The 24,721-nt window shown below is 41.2% G+C and overlaps 2 protein-coding genes across 2 annotated transcripts in view; both read right to left on the reverse strand.

The window, feature by feature from the left end:
* The window catches only part of LOC136427904 (low-density lipoprotein receptor-related protein 2-like), a 48,363-nt gene extending 39,014 nt beyond the window's left edge, over positions 1-9,349 (reverse strand). The window contains exons 1-14 of the mRNA XM_066417127.1: positions 9,243-9,349; positions 8,788-8,889; positions 8,429-8,548; positions 8,081-8,175; positions 7,863-7,963; positions 7,199-7,488; positions 6,844-7,020; positions 5,889-6,029; positions 5,278-5,388; positions 5,064-5,180; positions 4,854-4,955; positions 4,161-4,268; positions 3,662-3,853; positions 3,231-3,341 (exon numbers count right to left, since the gene is read on the reverse strand). Coding sequence (XP_066273224.1) covers positions 3,231-3,341; positions 3,662-3,853; positions 4,161-4,268; positions 4,854-4,955; positions 5,064-5,180; positions 5,278-5,388; positions 5,889-6,029; positions 6,844-7,020; positions 7,199-7,488; positions 7,863-7,963; positions 8,081-8,175; positions 8,429-8,548; positions 8,788-8,889; positions 9,243-9,276 — 1,801 coding nt within the window. The 5' untranslated portion in view covers positions 9,277-9,349. The remainder of the gene's footprint in view (positions 1-3,230; positions 3,342-3,661; positions 3,854-4,160; positions 4,269-4,853; positions 4,956-5,063; positions 5,181-5,277; positions 5,389-5,888; positions 6,030-6,843; positions 7,021-7,198; positions 7,489-7,862; positions 7,964-8,080; positions 8,176-8,428; positions 8,549-8,787; positions 8,890-9,242) is intronic.
* A 1,697-nt stretch (positions 9,350-11,046) lies between these two features.
* Positions 11,047-24,721, reverse strand: part of LOC136426906 (suppressor of tumorigenicity 14 protein homolog) — a 14,150-nt gene continuing 475 nt past the window's right edge. The window contains exons 2-15 of the mRNA XM_066415625.1: positions 24,681-24,721; positions 23,021-23,122; positions 22,460-22,576; positions 21,852-22,007; positions 21,377-21,490; positions 20,885-20,986; positions 19,598-19,717; positions 18,934-19,031; positions 18,139-18,239; positions 16,241-16,521; positions 15,659-15,835; positions 15,191-15,331; positions 14,621-14,731; positions 11,047-11,156 (exon numbers count right to left, since the gene is read on the reverse strand). The exon at positions 24,681-24,721 is cut by the window's right edge and continues 76 nt beyond it. Coding sequence (XP_066271722.1) covers positions 11,047-11,156; positions 14,621-14,731; positions 15,191-15,331; positions 15,659-15,835; positions 16,241-16,521; positions 18,139-18,239; positions 18,934-19,031; positions 19,598-19,717; positions 20,885-20,986; positions 21,377-21,490; positions 21,852-22,007; positions 22,460-22,576; positions 23,021-23,122; positions 24,681-24,721 — 1,771 coding nt within the window. The remainder of the gene's footprint in view (positions 11,157-14,620; positions 14,732-15,190; positions 15,332-15,658; positions 15,836-16,240; positions 16,522-18,138; positions 18,240-18,933; positions 19,032-19,597; positions 19,718-20,884; positions 20,987-21,376; positions 21,491-21,851; positions 22,008-22,459; positions 22,577-23,020; positions 23,123-24,680) is intronic.

The raw sequence follows: 24,721 nt of genomic DNA on the forward strand, positions 1-24,721 counted from the left end.
CAAACCTGCACATGATGTACTTTTCTGCTGGATCTAAATAGTTATGTGCTTAAATAGACATGTATGCAGCATGTAGTAACAGTATAATAAGTTTTGAGACTTTTTGCAATATTTGCTGAAAAATTTCACTTTTGGTACAAAACCGTTGCTAAGGTAGTCACCAAAGATGGTTTGGGGTGTAAACATGACCAAAGCTACATACATGTAGAAAATACTGTTCTGTTGGATTTTGATCTGTTTGTGCTTTAATAGACATGTATGTAGTATGAAGTAACAATATTTGTGTCGAATTTTGGGACTTGCGTTGTTTTTGTTGAAAAATGTCCCTTTATGCATAAAACCTTTGCCAAGGCAGTCACCAAGGAAGGTTTGGGGCACAAACCTGACTAAACCACCATAAAATGTAGTTTCCTATTGAAGTTTGATCTTTTGTGCTTAAATAGACATGTATTTAGTATGTAGTAACAATGTTTGTGTTACATTTTTGAGTTTTTGTAATTTTTGTTTAGAAATGTCACTACAAGCATAAAACAATTAACGTTACTAAAGCAGTTACCAAGAAGGTTCGGGGAGTAAACCAGACAAAATAGACTGTAGTTCCCAATAATAGTTTGGGTATAAACCTAGCAAAACCTGCATAGTTGTAGTTAGTTTTCTGTTGGACTTTGATCAGCTTGTGTTTAGTAAAAATCATGTATATCATGTTCTGAGGGAAGTTGCAGTGATTAGATGCATATTTTTTTTACGATATGTCCGTCTTGAATGTTAAAAACAGCAAAAACATGATTCTGCTGCACCTCACGACATCCTAAATCAAGAGCTACATCCTATTGTTACCATGGTGCAAGTATTGCTTTCCATGCATATGTCCCATTTGACCAATCCATGTCTGAGTTACTATTCTATAGTTCTGTATCTCTTCATGACATGATAGATTCAAAAAGCATTTACCTCATCTGAATATAATGACCAACAGTAATATGTACCACCAGCACAAGGAATGTGCAAGACACGGCAATTAAGGCTGACATATGTGATGTTACCTGGATTCAAACTCGACCGATAAATGTCTCAGACATTACTCTTGCAAAGTGTCAATGATGCATATGACTGCCTGTACAAACTGTTCCAGTATTCACCAACAATGGTGTAGACGGACTGTTATACCTCAGAAGACCAAGAAAGAAAAATTACATTACAATACAAAGCATGGGAGAGTAAAGACATCCAGATACTTGTTTGATCTTGCAATTGATCTTTATGAAGGCCAAAGAGATCCAATGCTGCCCAGCTCGAGAGATGGACATCTATTGCCAAAAGAAACAGCACAACAAGCTTCTGTCCCCAACATCTGACCAAGTGATGGTTACAGCACCTGCAGCGTTATGCGGATGTTACTACTGGCCATGTAAAACATACCAAACCTTGACGGCCATGGCCGGAAGGTTCCCCGACAGCAGACCCAGCGCCAAAAGGCCAGCAAGGCTTGGTTGAGCTGGTGAGCTGTCAGGGAACCACGCAAGGCGCACACGCCAACTGCAGCCTTCAAGGTGCAGAACTTGGCCTTAAACGCAGCTGTACAGAGTCATGTCCCTGTATGGATGGTGACAACTGCCAGAATAGAATCAAACTGACAGGAACAATAACATAGATTAGATTTAGAGAAAACTCTTAATTTAGTCGGAATGAAAGATCTTACTTTTTTTTATAGCCCACATAGAAGCAAAAAGTACCCTAATGCAATGTGGTTCAGCTCAGCCGAGCTGTTGTGATCACCCAGTTTGTTTCATGTCATAAAGCCTTACCAGAAAATTAAATGTTATATCCATATTCAAGGATATGTAAGCAAAATCAGATCATAATCCAACAGAAAAGTACATTCTGTGTAGGTTTGGCCAGGTTTATGCCCTAAACCTTCCTTGACTGCCATACGAATTGTTTTTACGCAAAAAGTGATATTTTTCTACAAAAAACATGAAAAGTCTTGAAATTAAACACAAATACTACATATTACATACATGTCTTTTAAAGTACAGAACTATCAAAATCCAACAGAGAAGTACTTTCTATGCAGGTTTGGTCAGCTTCATGTCCCAAACCTTTCTTGGCGACTGCGTGTCAAAATTTAACACAAATATTGTTACTACATGCTACGTTCATGTCTATTTAAGCATAGAACTATCAAAATCCAATAAAAAACTACATTCTGTATAGGTTAGGTCAGGTTTATGCCCCAAACCTCCCTTGGCGACTGCCTTAGCAACAGTTTGATGCAAAAAGTGACATTTTTCAACAAAAAAACACAAAAACTCTCAAAATTTATCACAATTATTGTTACTACAGGCTACATACATGTCTATTTAAGCACAAACATATTAAAAACTAACAGAAAAGTAGATTTCAGGCAGCCATTTTGACGGTACATCTCTTAAAACTACACCAGATAGTGTCCTTAGCAACGGCCATGGCAACGGTAATAATAGTTTTAAACCCTCATATCTCCTTACAGAAGTGACGGATATTCGAAATTAAAAGACCAAAATGTTGGGAATGATACAGTGCATCCATTCATGAAGAAAAAAAGAGCCCAACAGGTAACACAAATAAATGGAGGGTTTTGGAAAGTAAATTATTCATTATTTATGCGAAAATTATAGAAAAAAATGCAATTTAATGACCCGTGACGCCTGAACGATGTAAGGTATCAAGAAAATATTAACATTTTTGTGATCCTCAGGTCGAGTTTTACCAGTGTACCAATTTTCAAGACAAAATATTAATGTTTAGATTTTGGCCACTCCCCCTGGAAAATATACATGATTATACCTTTATTTACATCTTTAATTAGCGCTAGCAGGAGCGTGATACCACAATTTGAGCAAAAAAATCATCAGGTGTGATGGAGAAGGACCCCCTCTACCAAAATATCAGGTCAAACCTTTTCTGTATGATGGGTTGAACGAAATCATTTTTTTCAGGCCCTGGCTCCTGTACTATAAGCAAAAGTAAACAGAAAACAAGGAGCTAATGGTGAAACCTTTGCAGCTAATGCGGAATAAAAAGCTTACTGAGGTGCATCAACTTAAGCAATGAGAAGTACAACCTTGTGACAAATGTTCCCTTTATAGGAATATCTTTATTCAACAGCAACAGCAACAACAACAACATAGCTAGCAGCAACAAACAAATAGCTACCTACTAACCTAGCCAAAATCTAGCGTTGCTCTTACCGTAGTTGCAGCCCATCTCGTCGCTGAAATCCATGCAGTCTGGTATACCGTCACAAACCAACGTCAGTAGAATACATCTGTCACAACTGAAGTAGCTCGGGCCACAGGGATCTGAAAAGTACATACATATAACGTTAAATGTACAGTTTCACAGATTACACACCATGAATCATTTTCAAACCAAGATGAGAATGTCAGAATGATTTCCGTTATTCCCTTTTAGAAGTCAAATGTGACGTATCAGGTTTTGTTTTCGTCTATGTTCACCGAGTATACAATCACTTTAACGGCACGTGGGTTTTGGTTCGAATATCAAATATTCGAACCAAAACCCACGTGCCGTTAAATTGCGTTAAAGTGATTGTAAACCATTGCTCCATTACAAGTCGGCCAAAGAAAAACAAAACGGATGCAAATATTTGCAACAAGACCTTCCGTTGATGCCGATGGCTCGCTTGTGGAGAGGTCCGCTCTCCCGGTTGTCGGGAGAGGAGGCGTAGTTGCCGCCTCAGATGTTGTTACTGTTTCCCTTGTGGTCGTCATTGGTATGGTTGTAGCCGATGAGTCAGACGCTGGAGCGGCTGTGGAGGGTGATGACGAGGATGCTTCTGTTGTGGAGTCACCTGAATGGAACATGGTAGGATAGGCAAGTGCTTTTTTATTTGTTATCATCAATACAAATTTAGTTCTGTGCATGGCAATAGCCGATGACCTGGTCACTGGGGCGGCTGTGGAGCTGTTGATGACGATGATGCTTTTGTTGTGGCATTATAATCATCAAAACATATTAACCTAACGGTGCCTTTCTTTAATGATAATCTTCGAACCAAGACCTATGAGTTGTAAAAGTGATTATTAATCTTTGAATCTTTGCTCCATTACAAGTCGGCCAAAACAAAATGATACGGATGCAAATATTTGCTACAAGACCTTCCGTTGATGCAGATGGCTCGCTTGTGGAGAGGTCCACTTTCCCGGTTGTCAGGGCGGCAGTAGATGGTGATGACGATGATGGTATTGATGGTAATGTGGATTCACCTGAATGGAGGTTGATAAGATTAGGTTAACCCTTGTCACTTTTTTTCTTTTTTCGATCAATAGAAACTCAGTTCTGTGGATGTTAGTTACTGATGAGCAGATCTTTAGAGCTAAAGTGAATGGTGTTGATGACCGTACTGCGCTATTGTCACCTAAACGGCGGTTGATGAAATACTAGGTAAATGCTTGTTATTCTATTCGCATGGTCCCTTGAGAACCTGACTTCGTGCAATAAAGCTCTTATTTGTGGAAGGTGGTTGGAGCCTCTATATACATTATAAGGACTGACTGAGAATATGCTGTACATTACCTAGTCTACCATGTTTGATGTCAGGAAAACATCGCCGATCTGTATTCATCTCAAGTAGGTTAAAGTTAGTAATTTTAAAGCACCGAGTATCAATATCTCTCACGGGATAGACTTTGGGAATTCCGGAACTCAATGTTCATTTTGCTGAAATCATGTTGTACGTTGGTATCTGCAGAACTCTATATACACCGTATAATATATACGCTTACGTTGACGTATGTCTGAATGATCAGGCTTTAGCGGGTCTGCCTGTCCAAATACTAGGATTCACTCACAGTAACGTTCGTCACTTCCGTCTCCACACTGGTCTCTCCCATCACATCGGTACTCGGGTAGAACACAGATACCGTTGTAACATGTGAACGTATCCGTGCAATCTGAAGAAAAAGAAATAGAACTTCGTCGCTATGTTACATGTGCATACACTAAGTAACTGATTTAAGTTTCTCAATCACATCTTCGTCTACATGAAGAGGTCAACTTACCACAGTTCTGCTCATCTACAAGGTCGTCACAGTCGGCCCAATAGTCACAGACCCACTTTCCCGGGATGCACTGCGTGTTGTTATCGCAAAACAAGGCACAGGCTGGTGCAAACGTTGCTAATGTGAAACCAAGACATATAACACGTTAGTACAAAGCCAGAAGAAGCTTGGCAACGAAAACGTGACGAGAAAATAACTAACATACGTCACTCACGACAACCGAGCTCGTCCGCCCCGTCCCTGCAGTCGTCGTACCCGTCACACCTGTAGTCTGCGGGGAAGCAGCTGCCGTCTCCGCAGGTGACTGTAGTGTACTCCGTACACGCTGGATGAGTCGGGGAGACATTTTGCGTTACTGTTTAATATGCTCTTTAAGAGACTGTTTTGCCTTCCGTAGCAAGGATAGCCAATGACTGAGCAAACAGAGGTATCGACACGTTAGTAATCAACGAATGCTGGCATAACGTTTATCATGTATATAAAAGGAGCAAGGGAACTTCAAACATTGTAATCATATTAGTAGATATCGAGATCTGGTTTTCCAGCAACACTTTCTTATCAGCCAAGAAAAAATAACGAAGCTGAGAGACATTTCACACTTATAACCATATGCTAATATATATATATATATGTATATATATATATATATATTCGCATATGGTTGGAAGTGTGAAAGGTCCCTCAGCTTAGACTATTGGGCCGACTATATATATATATATATATATATATATATATATATATATATATATATATATATATATATATATATATATATATATATATATATATATATATATATATATATATATATTAAACTGTGCTTACCAACTTGACCACCAGTGGTCATTTTGTCGTCCATCCAGGCTATGTAATTGGAGACTTTGGTGAATACGTCGGGTTTGTACCTGTTAGCACACCTGGCTGACCAACTATTAAGACCCGTAAGATACCAGCGGCCGTCATCACCTGTAGTTGATAAAGTTTGATACGATTGCTGCTTCAGAAATTTTGTAAAAATGTATAAAACTACAAGTACTGATATATGACGTCAAAATGTTTGTCAACTTTGCCACTTCTGAACACGACAGGCCCGGCGCAATAGAATAATAAATCCTGACATCGTGGCTTTTGAAACACACTTTTGAGGGGGGACGTCACTGTAATATATCAATAATATTCTAAATTTTAGACCATGGATAAATTAGGTCTTAGGACCAGGTAGGTAAGTAAGGACGACAGTAAGTTACTAGCTAAACATTGTTATTGCTAATGTAGAAAAGCATTCTGGATGACGTCAATGATTGATTAAAAGGATCATGTGCAAATGTCGCAGTACCGCGTCATGTGTGACTCTGCATGTAGCTCGATTTACGTTGTCAAACCTGTTGAGCACGTGTTGATAGACTTGTTAATGCTCTGTACAAATTCTGATTATGCACACGTGATTCTTGATTGCTAAGAGAAGCTGATTCTTGCAAGATAGATGTATTGAAAAAGCAAAAAATAGAAATGTGTTCATGTCGTTTGCATTGTGAACGGCCCGGACACAGTTGTCGTTCGTTCCTTAACGATCGCAAACTTATATATTTCTAAAATGCAAAGGTATCTAAGAAGTAAATTTAAACACGAAAATGCGTTCTGGTCTCTTGCTGGTTATAAGGGCCCGGTCACATTGGTCGTACGATCGCAAGCTGAAGGTATTCTTGAGATGCTTGTGCAGCTTGTCTTGCAAAAATCATGTGTCATCTTACCGAAAAGGTTTTTAAAAGATTCCACCCACCTGCGCACACTAAAGGACCTCCCGAGTCCCCCTGACAAGTGGCGCCGCCGCCCTCCCAGTAGCCGGCACAGATCATGTTCTCCGTTAGCGCGCCGTTGTAGGAGATGGGATGGTTACAAGCGGCAGTTGGAATCAGCGCCATCTTCAACTCATGTAAAAGGTCCGACCCTTCACCTCCTGATTGGAGAAAATGTCATTCAGTAGCATTTCATGTGCGTGGTCTCATTAACTTATAGAAGATTTGCAAGATTACATAAAACGAAAAGCACATTTATCGAAAGAGCATATTATGAGGCTTGAAAACTGGATATCTTCTATTGGATTGGAAAATGGCCATAATGAGATTAGTATATACCAAAGGAAGTGTGGCCCCAGCCAGTTGCATAACAATACGAGTTCTCGTCGAATCTCGCTGTCTCGTCGTCTCCGAGACAAGCGTAGTTGATGCTGCTGCTGCTCGTCTGATCGATCCTTGTGCTCAGTTTTACAAGAGCGATGTCATTATCCCAATACCTCAGGGGACTATACTCTTCGTGGAGGTACAGTTTTTGCACGGAAGACACAATCGCCTCCGAGTCCGCGTCCACGGGGTGTCGCCGATGGTGCTTGCCGACAAGAACTTGAATTGCTGGCCAGTCGCCGGGACTGAAAAATATGTACCGAATTTGACTTCGTTACGCAAAGTCTTTTTTCATCATTGGCCATTTGACGATATCCGTTTGAAGAAAAAAAAATGCCATAGATGGATACATATAAAAAAAGCAAATTTTTGCTGAAATCTAAGAAAGAAAATTTCAACACACCTTTGTCCTCCAGATTGTATTATCTTCCCTGTTTGCTTTAATACAACCATTATGGTTTATGTCAAATGAGGCAGTGTAGATTCAAATTTATCTAAACTAGCCTGAACTTTTTTCCCGTACAAGGAGTACTGCTAAATTCCTTACGCTGTGCAGCAAGCAGAGCCTTGTTTTCATCGAAATGAATATTGAGAAGGATATTTCCTTCGGTTCACTTACCCTTCGTCATCCAGACAGTGGGCAGCCGTGACCACCCATTCCGGAGCCACTAAGACGCCCCCACAGAACGGTGTGCTGGAGTACGCCCTCTTCAGTTGAACCTGGAACAAACATGCGTCACTCGATGAAATAAGCTGAATACACGTATGGTTAGTGGACTAACTTTACAATGAACAAGTATAGTTACACATATTTCAGAACAAAGATTTGTCACTAACCTGCCATGGCCAGGCTCCGCGATCTGCCGTGTCTCCTTCAACTATTCTGGTCTGGCCGTTTGTAATAGTCATGTTTCTCAGGCCACAGCCAGAGGCTAGAGGTAAAGGACAAGAGCGGGCTATTATGCACAAAGGTTGAATGTATAACTGTGATGCTTGTTCAGTGTGTTGCGAATTCAAATCAGATGTTTGACGTTGCTACTTCTCTTAGGCGGTTATCCTCCTTGTAAGGCCCTTAGTTGATTGCCTTGCTAAATTTAATGCTTTATTATACTATTGATTTCGGGACAAAGACTAGGAAATATATTCTAGATTAAAGTTTGCTCCATGGGCGTCAGTGCAACTTACAGGCCACGCAGTTGTTCTCGTCTGAACCATCTGCGCAGTCGCGGTGACCATCGCAACGGTGAATCACGTGACAGCAGGATCCGTCCCCGCATGCGTGCTGAAACTCGCTGGAACAGGTGCCTAAGATATAGGCATATAGGAAATAAAAGGTGAAAAGTGCAAAGAGCTGCTTGAAACAGATATCTTTGAAAGATACGACCAAGTAATTGGTTATGATGTCAATAGGGTGGCTGTATACGAACTTTTTAGAAACCTTTGTCGCTCCTACAGGCCTAGCCCTGAGTCTTTGATCATGTCGTAAAACGTGCCAGTGTTTCCGGAAGATGTTATTTTTTAAGAAAATGAGCTCAAAGACTTACAGTTGATTTCGTCCGTGTTGTCTCCACAGTCGTCCTCCCCATCACAGACCCATGAGGTCGGCTTGCACAGGCCGTTCCCACAGCGGAACTCATTACGGCACGCTGAAATAAAGGTGAGTAACGGATAGCGTACTATAAGAAATCCCAGAAGGCGTACTCGCACAACTGGTACTTTTGATTAACGTGCATTAAGGCAGTTTACCGGCTATGCTATGCAAACATAAGCAAAAGTAAATAGAAAACAAGGAGCTAATGGTGAAATCTTTGCGCCTAATGCGGAATGAAAAGCTTACTGCGGTGCATCAATTTAAGAGCTAAAAAATAAAACCTTGTGACAAATGTTCCCTTTATAGGAATGTCTTTATTCAACAGCAACAACAGCAACAACAACATAGCTAGCAGCAACAAACAACAAGCTACCTACTAACCTAGCCAAAATCTAGTGTTGCTCTTACCATAGTTGCAGCCCATTTCGTCGCTGAAATCCATGCAGTCTGGTGTACCGTCACAAACCAACGTCAGTAGAATACATCTGTCACAACTGAAGTAGTTCGGGCCACACGGATCTGAAAAGTACATACATATAACGTTAAATGTACAGTTTCACAGATTACACACCATGAATCATTTTCAAACCAAGATGAGAATGTCAGAATGATTTCCGTCATTCCCTTTTAGAAGTCAAATGTGACGTATCAGGTTTTGGTTTCGTCTATGTTCACCGAGTCGATGACTACTTTTCGCACTGGCTAGAACGATGGTTACTTGCACCGTGTATTATCATTAACTTACTGAAGATGCAGCTTCTCTTTTCAACCATATTCTATCGGGAAATATCATTATTGACCGTTCGAAATGTGGGGTTCCAAACATTATACATGTATCTTATTCACAACCCCGTTCAGATCTATTTGCAGAAAAATTTAATTTATCTATTGTCTAAAATCGTCATGAATATCATCATATTGCGAGCTTTTTGGAGTCTAAGGCGACTGTAGCCAGGCCATTTGTTCATGATTAAACTGCATATAGTTGTTCTTTCTAAGCAACTCTTTCTCATTTTCATGGGGTTCAGGAAAATGATGAGCGAGGTCCTCAATTTCCTTTCTTATCAATGATCTGCGGTTTAGATATTGATACTATTGATACTAGAAATGTATATCAGTCTATCCTCAATGATCACAAAATTGGCTACACAACCTTGAGTTGATGCCGAGGATTCAGTTGGAGAGATTGTGCCACTCGGGGTCGTTAGATCTGTTGTCGGGGTAGCAGTAGGAGGCACTGTTGCCACGTCAGTAGTCGACTGCTCCGTGATGGCAGTGGACCGTGTGCTGGTCATCGGAGTGGTGGTCGAGTTTTCTGTGTTAAAGATAATGCATACGATCACGATTTGGACCTTAGAAAAATATTTTTTTACAAAATTGCAACACGGTGTCCACAAGAAAGACGTCTTCTGTTGAGCCACCATAAAATTGTATTCACCTTATTAACATATCAATTTAGAGTTATGGTTCAAAGCTTGGTAGCTTCAGCTTCTCGTTTAGTCACTGACGAAGGACAGTTGATGCTGCCTGAAACGTGTGACTGTTTCTAAGACTTATCTCATTGCTTGAGTAACTGTTAATATCTTTCGTAACTCCAGCACTGTACACATAGGACAATATACATGTATAAAATGTGCCTAAGATTAAAAGTTAGAAATTTAAAGCACATTTCATCTCACACCAGAATGGCTGTTGTTACATGTATGTGGCAGAACATGCCATAGGTTGTACCTTGTACCATTGCCGTGCAAAAGATGGTTTTCATTCACTACTTACTGATGTCGCAGTTGGCCTCGTCTGTGCCATCTTCACAGTCGACATAACCGTCACACACCCAAAATGGGGGAATGCATTGCAGACCACATCTGATGAAACTTGCTGGCCTACATGGGCCTAGTGGAACGGTAAACAGGTGAAAGAGTCCCTTGTCACTCGTGCCAATTTGTTTATTTCCGGATTCCGATTGAAAAAACAGTATCTAAGACAATGAGTAAAGGGGAAACAACGTGCAGGCGGGTCACAAACGCTTAGCTTATCAAACTTGTGTGTTACGAGGGATAACATGCCAACAAGAAATTACTTTATGATTTAGACACGCTTTATTTATGTAAATGTAAATGGTAAATCATATGTTTATGTACCGAAAATAGTTTCATCAGGTTGGTATAACATAGGCTAACAAGCCCCTGGTAGCAAGAGTGTGTAACACTGGCTACTTACAGCCAAATTCGTCGCTGCCGTCTCCACACTGATTCCAGCCGTCACAGACGAACTCGGGCCGGACACACACACCGTTGTCGCACGTATGCATGCCAGTGCAGTCTGGGGGAGGGGGGTAAAGATCGTCAATGTCCTAACTATAGTAGCACTTTCACCATGTATTCATTTATAGGTTTATCTATTATCATTCTATATTCTTTATCAATTTATTGCAAACGATGACAAGACGAGTTTGAATACAGAAGTACACCAAAGTTGCCTGCCTTTTTCTCGTTGACAAAATTGTTCTGTGCGTTTTCGAGCAGAACCAAGACAAACCCCGTCTCAAAGCGACTAAGCGGATATCTCACTGGACTGTGCCGGGCGAACTGTAAAAGGCTTCAGCAAAAGTGACGCCTAAACTTGCAAATAAAAAAATCCACATTTGAAATGTGGCGCAAATGGGCGCAAATGGACACAAAACGGTGTAATAACTATGACTTTTCTAAAAGGATCTTAATAATCTTACATTGGCTTTTAGTTAGGTGGCAAAACTGAGACTTACAGGAAATTTATTTTATATTTGATTTGGACGCGAAACTCAGAATTTGACATTCCGGGCGCGGTCATATCTTCTTGTAAGTAGAGGTCGCGTATTTTACCCGTGCGTCGCACGTCGGGATGACCGCAAGCAAAGTTGGCGCAATTTCCAACCGCAATTTGGCGCATACTACTGAGAACTTAACGTTTGTCTTTATTACCAACAAAGTCAATATTATTATCAGGATTTACGCAACATTTCATTCAGGATTCAACCCGCTGGCCTTCTAGCTACTCACAATATCAAGTTTCTTTCTTTCTACTTTTAAATTTGTTACTAACTACGAGGGAGATTAAAAAACTAACGCACTTTCTATCATAGCAGGTTCATTTTTGTATAAAATGAATTTAAATTTTGCGCAAATATAAAGAAACATATCTTCTTGAGTTGGTGTAAATCACTGTATTTTTCACATTTTACCAGCGACTGAGATGACTTCACGTTGACCACACCCTTGGAAGCTTGTCGAAGGAAAGGATAAGTCAGACCTGACATAGTTACAATGACTGTAATAAGCTTAGATTGAACCTGTATGATGATACATGTCTCTATGACTTACATGCTAAATTTGGTTTCTGAACTCCTTACATTTCCTCTTTTACAGCTGCTAGAATAGAGTGAGGTGTGATATCAGAGCCAGTTGAATTCACAGCCGAATGCGTGATTTGTTGATTAAAGACCTTGTAGACTACTTTTCCATTAATTAATGGACATGAACCTTGACACAGATATTATATGTTTAATGATTAAGACGTGTGCTTAGTTTCATTTCTTTGACTCTATGGGAAAGTAGTGTACAAAAAGGATTTATCGACATAGCGCATATTCAGGACCCTGATACCCTCTCTGAATTAAACTCATACCTCACTCCACCCTAGGAACGAAAAACGAAAAACTGATTAGAGTTCAGAGATGAAAATAAGCATGATGCTTTTAGAGATATGCATTTTGATACATGTGCAGTTCAGTCTCCTACAACAATTGTAAGTGGGACATAGTGGGTTATACTTTACTGCTAATTGAACTTCCCTCTTATTGCTGTTCGCCTCCTTTCAATGGTGTGGTCAACTTGAAGTCAACTCAGTCGCTTGTAAAAATGTGAAAAATACAGTGATTTACACCAACTCAAGAAGAGATATTTCTTTATATTTGTGCAAAATTTGAACTCATTCCATACAAAATGAACCTGCTATGATAGAAATCGCATTAGTTTTTGAATCAGCCTCGTACACCAAATCCCCCGGCCCTCCAGTAGTACAAAATGGCTTACTGCAATTCTGTTCGTCCGCAAGGTCCCGACAATTGACCCAGTAGTTGCACACAGTTTCTTCGTACAGGCATTGCTGGTCGTCGTCGCAGGTCAAGTAGCAAGGTGGATAAAGAGTTGCTAGTGTGTGAAGTAGGGGCATGTTAGAGTTTGGAAGAAGATTAAACGGAAAATACTAGATGAACTATATATATATATATTTTTTACCAAATTTCAGCTCAGTTGGTCCAGGGACGACCGAGCTGAGTCGATTGGGAGATTTGACAGGAGAAAGAAACATTACGAACACAGTATGTTGCGCTCAACATAATAACTCGTAGTTCATCTCCTGTCAAATCTTCCAATCGACTCAGCTCGGTCGTCCCTGGACCAACTGAGCTGAAATTTGGTATACAGGTAGAGTGGGTAAATACCCTGGGAGCTTTTTTTTTATTTCTTTGGTCTTTAAAACGATTTCATTGAGGTTTTCTGACCAAAAACGTACATTTTGACATCCTGTGCTCTGGAAATACATCCAAATGACCTGGAATCTGCTATGGGTGTACATTGAACAAATATTCAAAAGAACCCCATTCGCACTTTCGGTATACACCAGTACTACTTTAAAAAAAAGGGTATTTGGGGGAGAAGATCGTCAATTTTTCTCCTATGACCATATATGGTGTTGCCATATATGGTCACATCTTTATTCACATGGCTAGGTGCGAACGTAAACGACATGAACTAAAGGTCAGTGACCCCAAGTCCCACGTGGGCCTGACCTGTGATTTGTGCGCGTAATTATTGAGCGGGGGACATTGGGAGGGAGATGAGAAAATATTCTGTACTTGCTATCGCAAATGTTGCCTTTCTAGTGTTAATGTTGTGTCCTAATGAAGTTATGTGCAATTGAGAAGGTTCAAAATCTACGCCTTTTCTGGTGGTGTTTATCGACATAAATCTATTGCTCTATATTCCTCTCTGTGTGTACATACAATCATACATATATACAGCAATAACATTTTTGTTCACTTACACCAAGAGTACGCTCATATCCCTACAATTGGTTGTGTATCTTTCCTTAACAACGTTTTTTTAATGGTGGTATGTGTCAGTGTTACAGTAAAAGGGCACGAAATACGCACCAGAAATTTGCGGTACGTGCGTACATGTAATGAACTGGTCTGGACTCTCGGATTGCGGAAATTCGTCCGCAGGAGGATTCCAGATCTTCAGCAAGATTTCACTTGTTAACATGTACATTCTGAAATTTGCATGACACGTCTTGGTCCATACATAGCTGGAAGTGTCCATTCTTGTATGAGGGGGACATTCAAAATTCAATTTTGGGCTTGGTTGATTATCAAAAAGGTCCAGTTTTGTTTGGTGGAGGTGTTTTTTAATGGTCCAGTATGGATGTGAGCGCCTGGAAGAGCCCATCCATTCATAGGGTTTCGAATTGGGAGAAATCCATTTCTGCCTGGTCTTCAATTCAATTATTCATTCAAATACCAACATTGCAGACATATAACAAACGTAAGCCTCGATGCCACAGTCGTTTTTTGCATGGGAAGGAAAATGGGCGAAACATGTTGCATTTGCTCCTGCAAATGTTGCCTTTCTAGTGTAATATGACTTCATCAAGTTGGAAAAATATAACGACTTCCTCTCAAACTTGTGGTGTAGGCTCTAGGAATTAATGATCAAATATGTTGATATGAAAATGATTTTAGCACTCACGGCAACTGATTTCATCCGATCCATCCGCACAGTCCTCGTACCCGTCACACCTGTAACTTTCATGGTAGCAGCTGCCGTCACCGCAGGCAAACGTGTCCTTTTCCGAACAATCTGCATTGTTTGTGAATACGTATCCTTGCTTTCATTGCTGACAACTATCACAGTATCCGACAAGTCTATATATTTTAGACACAGATTGTCCAGCACTCAATAAAAGCGGAATACCATCCTTGGTCACAGAACGGACGTACATGTATGTATACTGATGTTACAACACATTACCATCGGAGCATCACATGCAAAAAAGTACCTCACAAACTCATAACTTAGCAAAATGCTGTTAACCTTTCATGTGACGTATCATAAATGTTTCTCATTGATCTCAATAACATCAGTTGATCATCTTCTCTAACAAATAACATAAGCTGTTGAAAGTATGAAAGTGTTGTCGTAGCAAGGTAGCATGTCCCCATGGATTATGGTAATCGGGCCTTAATTTACGAACGGATCAAGTGGCAGTTGCAGACATTGTACCGGCTTTCGCAACGACTGTTTCCAAGCTGCACCTACCGACTTGTCCGCCAGTGGTGATCTTGTTGTCCATCCAAGCGATGTACTTAGAGACCCTTGCGTAGACGCCGGGTAAGAACTCGTCGGCACACCCGGTCCCCCAGCTGACAACGCCCGTAAGGTACCAGCGGCCGTCGTCTCCTGTAAGAAAGCGTAATATCCGTGTTAGCTGTTGAGCACCATGACCTATTAGAACTAAGCTCCTGTCCTATTATCTGGATTGGTCAAGGTAGTAAAACAGTACATTGGACGAGGCTAGGGGAGCTCCGAAAATCAACCGAGCTCTAAACATCGTGCGATGATCGAGAGAACACCAAGCGTAGAACTGCTAAAAATGTCATTTAGAGATCGCAGATTCGTCGGACAATCAATTTTCCTTCTGTGTAACAGGGCCATTAAAAACGCACAGAGAATGTCCTTCTCTCTGGTTGATAAAGATGGTTGATAAGGATCCCTGTCCAAACTAACCTGCGCAGACCAGGGGTGATCCCGAGTCTCCGTAACAACCGTCCTTCCCGCCTTCCCAGTGCCCCGCGCAGATCATGTTGTCCGTGATGCGGCCGTTGTACGAGACCGTACTGTTGCAGACTTCGGACGGAATCAGTCCCACCTTCACCTCCTGCAGTACATCCGGCTGGGGACCACCTAAGGGATTTAAACGGACATGACACTAAAGGAACTACAAAGATAAAGGTCCTTGGTCAGTCAGTCAGTCAGTCAGTCAAACACACACACGCACACACACACACACACACACACACTCACTCACTCACTCACTCACTCACTCACTCACTCACTCACTCACTCACTCACTCACTCACTCACTCACTCACTCACTCACTAAGGTGCATTGATCCAAACCGAGCAACGGTCTTCATAGACTATTTTGTGTCAAAGCATACATGTAGAGGATTCATACGAAATGATTATTTCGTAAACAGAGTAGGTAGCGAGTGTAAGAGCCCCGGTAGAAATAGGATGACACCCAGGCTGAATAGATCTAGACGAAGGAGGAAGGCAAGGGATATTTGATTGTTGATGAAAACTCACTCTCCGAGGTCCTCCCCCAGCCCGTTACGAAGCAGTAGGAGTTCTCGTCGAGCCTGACCGTGTCGTTGTTCTCGATACAGAGATAGTTGATGAAGTTGTTGAGTTCAAACTTTCTGTCGAGCTTGACAAGTGCGATATCGTTCTGTTTCGTCTTGTCGCTGTGATCTTCGTGCAGGTAGACCTTCTCCACACCGGCCATAACTGCCTGTGAGCTTGGAGGTCCAGGGTGTTCCAGATAATGTTTGGCTGCCAGAACTTGAACTGTCTTCCAGTCCTCGAAGCTAAAACAACACATTAAGATTTTAGTCATTCATAATTCTTTTTCAAAATACATCTTTACTTCCTGTCTTTTCGTCAATGTAGTTCAAACTCTGATGCGCTAAATTCGAAAAGCAAAAAGAAGTTGCTAAAAAGTTAGTTGTGACTGAGGAAAAACTTTGAAAATGGGCGCTAACGTAGACATAAAACTGAAATTATATTCGAATGAAAGTCTGGTAACAATTGAGCGCATCCAGCCGGCACGCCATGCCGAGAGTTCTATGCAGTTTTCTTTTCCTTCCGCGAGAGCGAACTGGGCGTCAACACCCCTTACAAGAAAGCTTGTTGCGGGAGTATATCACCGTATATCATCTTGATTTGAAGTTGATTACACTATTTCAGCTTTGTTTTCTACTCCCATAGATTTTTAAACCGATAGTTTATTACTTTCTTGTCAACGATACGACCCGAAATAAGGTAATTTTCGTGTATTTTCTCCCCTTATTTTTATCCAGTTGTATACTTCAAACCAACAAGAAATGTAGTGCGTGAAAAAGAGCAAACTTTCTAGTTTCTGGTGGTATATGACTTGTGATAGATTTCGAGGGCGTAATGCATTTCCCCCGAAATCGCACATGGTCTTGTCATAATTTTGATTCCAGAATAGAACGCGCCCGGTTCGACCTTTTTTGTAATTATCTACTATGGACAGATTATCGTTCCACAAGTCTTAAATCTATGACAAGAATTATGTTTAAAGGGGTCTCCCGTTTATGATTTCCGAGTTTTAAGTCAATATACCAACCCGAAGTTACATAAATCTAAGTTCAAAATTTCTGATCAAGTACCATACCGAACAGTGCGGCGTTTTGAGTCAGTTGTACGTTCCATGACCCACGGGCTTCGGGACTACCTACAACAGATCTTGTTGCTTGAGTTTACATCTATGTATATTCAATATTTCATCGCATCTATAATATTCAAGTTTTCTATTTCACTACTACAGAGTTTTTGAACCGATTTTTAACCTGCACCCTTCTGATGGTATGACCTGAAATCAGTTGATTTTAGAGCAACCCCCCTCGAGTTTTTACGCTATTTTCGATTTTAAAACAAAAAGAAATGTACTGCGTAGAATAAATCAAAATCTGTACTTTTAGGTGGTATATGATTGCATTCCTCAACCGATACCAACTTCCGTTCAAATGGCGTGATTTAGGCTTCGGGTCATTAAAGTTGATCAGAGGACTGATCGAAAGCTTATTGGTAAGAGATTCACCCTGTGTACGAAAATGTCGTTTGATAAATTATCTATAATGAAAGGACAATGCACGTTGTTATCATTATTGGTGTGAATCAGCATAATCTTAGAAGTCACTTGGTTTGCAAAAACCATGTCAATATTCAAGATTTCTGTGTTGTTTACCCCTCGTGAATTCAATGTTGTGTTCCGTTCCATGTGAACTTTCGAAAAGAATTTCATAAGGTTTATCAGAATAAAGTATACCCTACTTTGACTTGTACTGAGGGTTAATTAAACAGGGTATCGTTACGGTATTACATAGAAAATGTAGAGATGTGTTAGGCGCCGGGAAGGTGTGTTATTCGACAAGGTTGGAGCTATGTGGGCCCATACTCACTCGTCATACTGTAAGCAGTGCGCTGCTGTGACCACCCATTCACCAGCCACCAGGGTGCCGCCACAGAACGGATTCCAGTCGTAACTCCGCCTCAACTGAACCTGGATCATCAAATAAATTGTTGGGATCTTACGTGATAGAGACTTATGTAAAGATAATTAGAACACATCTTAAGGAGACTGTTGTCGTCTAAACCGTGGGTCATTATGATTGCTACAGCAAAGGCAGTCAGCGCTCTTGCACTTTCGGACGGAATCAAGATATCCTGCTACTCTACTACCCATTATGATAGATGAACGTGTCTAGCAGTTCCTTGCCTTTACATTTCATTCTAACAGGAGCCGGTAAGGCATTTCTAGCAGGTACCTATGGCATGTGGCTATGATCCCATTGGCTCAACTGCATTAATCGTAAAACAAATAACTGTCAAACCCATCTTGATTTCGCCCCTTTGAAATATGTTAACAAAAATGCCCCTGCAGTACATGGATAGGCTGCTAGAAGGCTCAACCCTATGTTACTCCTTTTTGAGGACAATAGCTATCTGACACTTTAATTTGATGACCGTACCAACCTCACTTAAAAGATACAAAACCCCACCGCAGTACAATTGCAAGCCGGAAGGAGGTCCAAAATCTAATCATTTTGAGATCATATAAAGAACTATCCATAAAGTATATATCTAGGCAATCGAGCCAGGTCTACTTGAGGTATCGTGTTAACAGACACACACACACGAACGCAGTTAACCTTGCCTAAAATATGACCTCAATTTCATGGAGGTAATACATTTACCTGCCAAGGCCAAGCCCCGTAGATGGCGTTGTCTCCACCAACAATTTTGTTCTCGTCATCATCAGGCAGTGTGATGTTCCTCCGGCCACAGCCTGTAGCTGAAGTGATTGGAGCAAAGTTAAATAACTGTGAGATGAAGGTTGGCCAATTATTCTGTTTTCAATACGCATTGAAATTGTTGAAGTTTTTGTCCAATTTGCCCATGTCTCTATCTATTTCATTGTTTCGTCACCGGTTCTAGTGTTAGTGACACACAGCCACGTCTGGCCAACTAGCCAATGGCAATTACAAATAGCTAGCCCTGTGCATGGTAACAATACACAAAATACAAGGAAACATATTTTGAACCACTAGATCTAGTCATTAAGAATATGGTCAGATTTTGATACGGTCATAGTCATGGACTTGTTTGCGATACGATTATGCCGCAGAATCTGTTCTGGGGCCTCATTGAAAATCCATGTCTCTCAAATACTAGACGGCAATCGCGCTGTGACCTGAATTAGATTTGTGTAACTTCATAGATGGAATTTGGAATGCAAAAAGTCTAACTGAAAAGACAGAAAACACACACAGCACTGCAAAATGTTTATCTATGGTTTATCTATCGAAGTTTAGGTCGCCGCCCTAGCTTGTGAAATGGGGGTGTTTGTTGACGACTTACCATGCACGCAGCCGTCCTCGTCTGCCCCGTCCGAGCAGTCGGGGTGACCATCGCACCGATGGGCCATGTGATGACACGTGCCGTCTGGGCAGGTGAACTGGAACTGGTCGGAACAGGTACCTGAGAAAGTCGGAGTAAACATGAAAAGATACCTTTCTGGTAAACTACAGATGGTAACTACATGGGAATTTCAGTTACTATTTGTCTTGCGAAGTTATTTACTTCAATACTTCACACACGCCTAACCATATTTCTAGACGAACATAATCTTATCTCTCAAAGTCAGGCTGGATTTAGAAAAGGATTTGGCACAGACGACAACTTATTAATTATGGACACCCTGTTAAGCAAATACATTTCCGAAAACAAACGCCTTTACTCATGTTTTGTTGATTTGAAAAAAAAGCATTTGACTCCGTTTGGAGAGAGGGACTTCCCTACAAACTTCTATATTCAGGGATAGGGGGGAACTTTTATAAGCTTATCAAATGTATGTACAACAAACCTCAGACGTGTCTGAAAAGATTGCCACCGTTTGTAACCAAAGGCGTTAGGCAGGCCTGCAATCTTAGCCCTACACTGTTTAATTTGTGCTTTTGTATAGCTTCAGTATGCACTATGATAAGGTCCAGAATTACTAATATGTATAATCAAACTTTTTGTCATAATTTAAGTATTGATACTGGCAAGCTAAGGTTTTATAAGACATGCAAGATATCATATACCATGGAAAAATATTCCGAACTAAAAGATTTTGCTTTACGATCTGCAATTAGCAAAATTAGAATTAGTGCCCACCCCCTTGAAATAGAGAAAGGGCGGCACAAGAACTGTGTGCGAAAGAACTTGTAAATGCTGCATGTCAAACACAGTGGAAAATGAAGTACATTTTATTCAAAATTGCCCCTTCTACGACCATGAAAGAAAAGAGCTGTTTAAAGAGGCCATCCTAATTTCTCCGCTTTTGCAGACAAAAAAGAAGAAAACCACCCTCCTCTTAGCTTCACAAAACCCACATATTACAGAAAAAGTGGGATCATTCATCGTCCACAGTCGTGAAAGAATTCGAAGTCGAATTCTTGTTAGAATTTAGTGCCAGGCGTTAAACTAGAAGTATGGAATACTATATTGTTCACTATCTGTCCGTTCTTTTCATGTTAAATTTATTTGCAATTAGCCTACGGGCAAGAATTTGCAATAAACTTTAATTAAACGTTGCACTTTTTGTTTTATAGCATTTGTCGGTCTATTTTCTTGCACCTATAAGGTGAAAGACAGTTGACTCACAGTTGATTTCGTCTGTGTTGTCTCCACAGTCGTTATCACCGTCGCACACCCAGGATCTCGGCTTGCATAGGCCGTTCCCGCAGTAGAAGCCGCCCAGACATTCTTGCAAAATTAGTGTCAGAAAGTTTCATGAGTTAGAAAATCATATTTTGCGGATTGCATACATTTTCTCACCCAATACCACGATATCAGTTTTGCTTGACCAAACAAAACCATGGCTTTACTTCGACGCGAAACTGGACCGTAAAATTACTAGTCTGCCAAAACAAATGGTGGAGCGTTAAAAATGATGTGGTCATATACCATACGGACCATATGATCAAACATCACAAATACGACACCATCACATTGACGGGGCTCGCTGACCTGTTAACATCGGCGGATCTCTGAAAGCCGCACAGTGATCGAGCTGATATCTTTCATATTGCAACCGAAAATTTCTTTGTCGGGCGAGTTACATGTACATTGTCCTATATGACCTAACAGACTTACCGTAGTTGCAGTCCTCGTCTGTCCCGTCTCCGCACTCCGCCGTACCGTTACACCAGGCCTCCGCGGGGAGACAGGCCCCGTCACCGCAGGTGTACTCAGACGTGTGGCACCCCGCTACAGGACAAACCAAAGGACGATTTGCGTTTATTGCTGGCGTCTTGCATTAAAAGGAAGGACATAGCATTGTATAACACAAAAATGTCATCCTCTAGTAGAGGTGGAGCACGATGCTGTTTGTAGTAAAGCCACGGTACAAGTAAAATGCGGCTTCGCTACGGCTCGCGTTTTTCAGCCAAGCACAGCGGGTCACCCCAACTCTTCTCGGAAAGCGTTTTTTTTTTTTCAAAGTGAACATCTATAGACCTAGGTTTGTAGGAAGAAAACGCCCCGTGCTCACAGATAAAGATTCACGCTAACAGCCCCACACTGTTCGTCATACATTACATAAATTATGTAACATTAGGAATCTTTGTACTTTGAGTTGATGCCGGGGGCTCGGTCGGAGAGACTGCGGTTGAGGTGGTTATTACATCTGTCGCCGCAGTAGGAGGAACTGTTGCCACGTCAGTAGTCGACTGCTCCGTGATGGAAGTGGACCGTGTGCTGGTCATTGGAGTGGTGGTCGAGTTTTCTGTGTTAAAGATAATGCATACGATCACGATTTGGACCTTTTGTAAAATAATTGCAACACGGAAGATGTCTTCAATTGAACCATCTTAAAATTGTCTTCACTTCATTAACATAGTAATTTAGAGTTTACAAGTTATGGTTCAAAACTTGGAAGCTCCAGCTTCTCGTTTAGTCACTGACGAAAGACGGTGTATCCTTCCTCTAACGTTTCCAAGACTTATACCATTGCTTGAGTAACTATTAATACCTTTCCTAACCCCTGCATTGTACATAAAGGGCAATATATAAAGGTGCCAAAGATTAAACGTTAGAAATTTCACCAATGGTTGTAAAAGCATATTTTCATCCCATGCTACCGTAAAGTCTATTGTAAAGTAGATCAGTCTCATGGAAGGGGTTTTGTCAAGACATGCCATACGTTGTACCTTGGAGTTTTTTTCATTCACTACTTACTGACGTCGCAGTTGGCCTCGTCGGTGCCATCTTCACAGTCGACATAACCGTCACACACCCAAAATGGGGGAATGCATTCCAGACCACACCTGAAGAGACTTGCCGGCCTGCAGGGGCCTGGTGGGAAGGTGAAAGCATGTTAACAAAGTTCCCCTTGTTAATCGTGCCAAGGTATTTATTCCCGATTAGAAAAAATGTCAATCAAGACAAAGAGCAAAGATGAAACAACGTTCAGGTGGGTCACAAACACGAGGGCGCATATCAAACATATGTGTCACTAAGAATTACATAAAACAAGAATGAGTTGATTAAAAATACGTTATATATGTACATGACTATAGCAATGATGTACATTTAGCATGTGTTACAAACTAAGAGATGTAAAAGATATGCATATAGCAACTCAGTCGGATGAAGCTGAAACCAACTATCGGGCTGACAATTAATCTGGATATAATAGTACAATGGAATTCATGACTTTTAGAATGGTATGAACGCAGGTCATTAAATGGTTAATTCAAATTCAGAATTGCAAGAGATTGAATAACACTGACTACTTACAACCAAATTCGTCGCTTCCGTCTCCACACTGATTCCAGCCGTCACAGACGAACTCGGGCCGGACACACACACCGTTGTCGCACGTATGCATGCCAGTACAGTCTGGGGGAGGGGGGACAATTCGTCAATGCACCACAACAACTATAGTAGCACTTTTACAAACGATCATTTATTCATTTATCAGTTTATCTATTATCGCCAAAGATAGTTACTCAAGCTACTGGAGCGATATCCAGTTGCTTGAGTAACAATTTTTGACTACCTGGATGTCTAACCTTCATCAACTTATCTATTATCATTGTTTATTCTTTATTTATCATAAACGATGACAGGACGAGTTTGAATACAGATGTACACCAAAGTTGCTTGCCGTTTTTTTTTTTTCGTTGACAAACTCGTTCTGTGCGTTTTCGAGCAGAACCAAGACAAACCCCGTCTCAAAGCGACTAAGCGGATATCTCACTGGACTGTGCCGAGCAGCAAAAGGCTTTAGCAAAAGTGGCGCCTAAAATTGCAAATGAAAAAAATTCAGAATTGGAAATGTGGCGCAGATAGGCGCAAATGGACGCAAAACGGTGTAATAACTTTGACTTTTTTAAGGGATCTTGATAATTTTACATTGGCTTTTAGTTCGGTGGCAAAACTGAGACTTCCAGCAAATTGATCTTATATTTGACTTGGATCCGAAACAGACAATTTCACATTCCGGGCGCTGTCGTATTTTCTTGTAAGGAGAGGTCAACCTATGCCAAGCAGGAGAATAGGCTAAACGCCTTTCACATGAGGTGTATGCGCCGTATCCTAGCTTGGCAGATCATGGAAGGACAAAGGTCCAACACCGAAGTGCTGTCCCGCGCCGGCCTCCCTACCATGTTTACCCTGCTCATGAGCAGGCAGCGCAGACTTGGCTGGCTAGGCCACGTCCGTCGCATGGAGGATGGCCGAATCCCCAAAGACCTTCTCTACGGAGAACTGATCTCAGGAAAGAGACGTACCGGCGGGGAGGCCACAGCTGCGTTTCAAAGATGTCTGCAAGAGGGACTTGAAGGCTCTAGATATTGATATGGAGCACTGGGAGGACCTTGCAAGTGACCGTTCCAGGTGGAGATGCACACTGTTTAGACAGCTCAAATCAGGAGAAGTCAGACTGATGCACAGCGAAGAAGAAATGCGGATCCGCAGAAAAGAGCTTTGCAACAGAACTGAGTCAGCTTACAGATGTGATTTTTGTGGCAGAGACTGCCACTCTCGTATAGGGCTGTTTAGCCATAGTCGATGCTGTAGGGCTGTTGTGAATTAGGATTTTACCATGGTCAATACTGACCGACAGAGGCCATATATATATAAAGGTCGCGTATTTTACCCGTTCGTCGCATGTCGGGATGACCGTAAGGCAAATATGGTGAAAATTCAAAGTTAGCGCAATTTCCAAACACAATTTGGTGCATTCCACTGAGATGCTCACTTTACGTCAAACTTTGTCTTTATTGCCGACAAAGTCAACATTTACCAACAGGATTTACGCAATATCTTGTTTAGGATTAAACCCGTCGGCCTTCTAGCTACTCGCAATATCCAGTGTCTTTCTTTCTTCATTATTTTGTTACTATCTACATCAACACCAAATCCCCCGACCCTCCAGTAGTACGAAACGGCTTACTGCAATTCTGTTCGTCCGCAAGGTCCCAACAATCGACCCAG

Source organism: Branchiostoma lanceolatum, chromosome 2 (assembly GCF_035083965.1).
Source record: "Branchiostoma lanceolatum isolate klBraLanc5 chromosome 2, klBraLanc5.hap2, whole genome shotgun sequence".
NCBI lineage: Eukaryota > Metazoa > Chordata > Leptocardii > Amphioxiformes > Branchiostomatidae > Branchiostoma > Branchiostoma lanceolatum.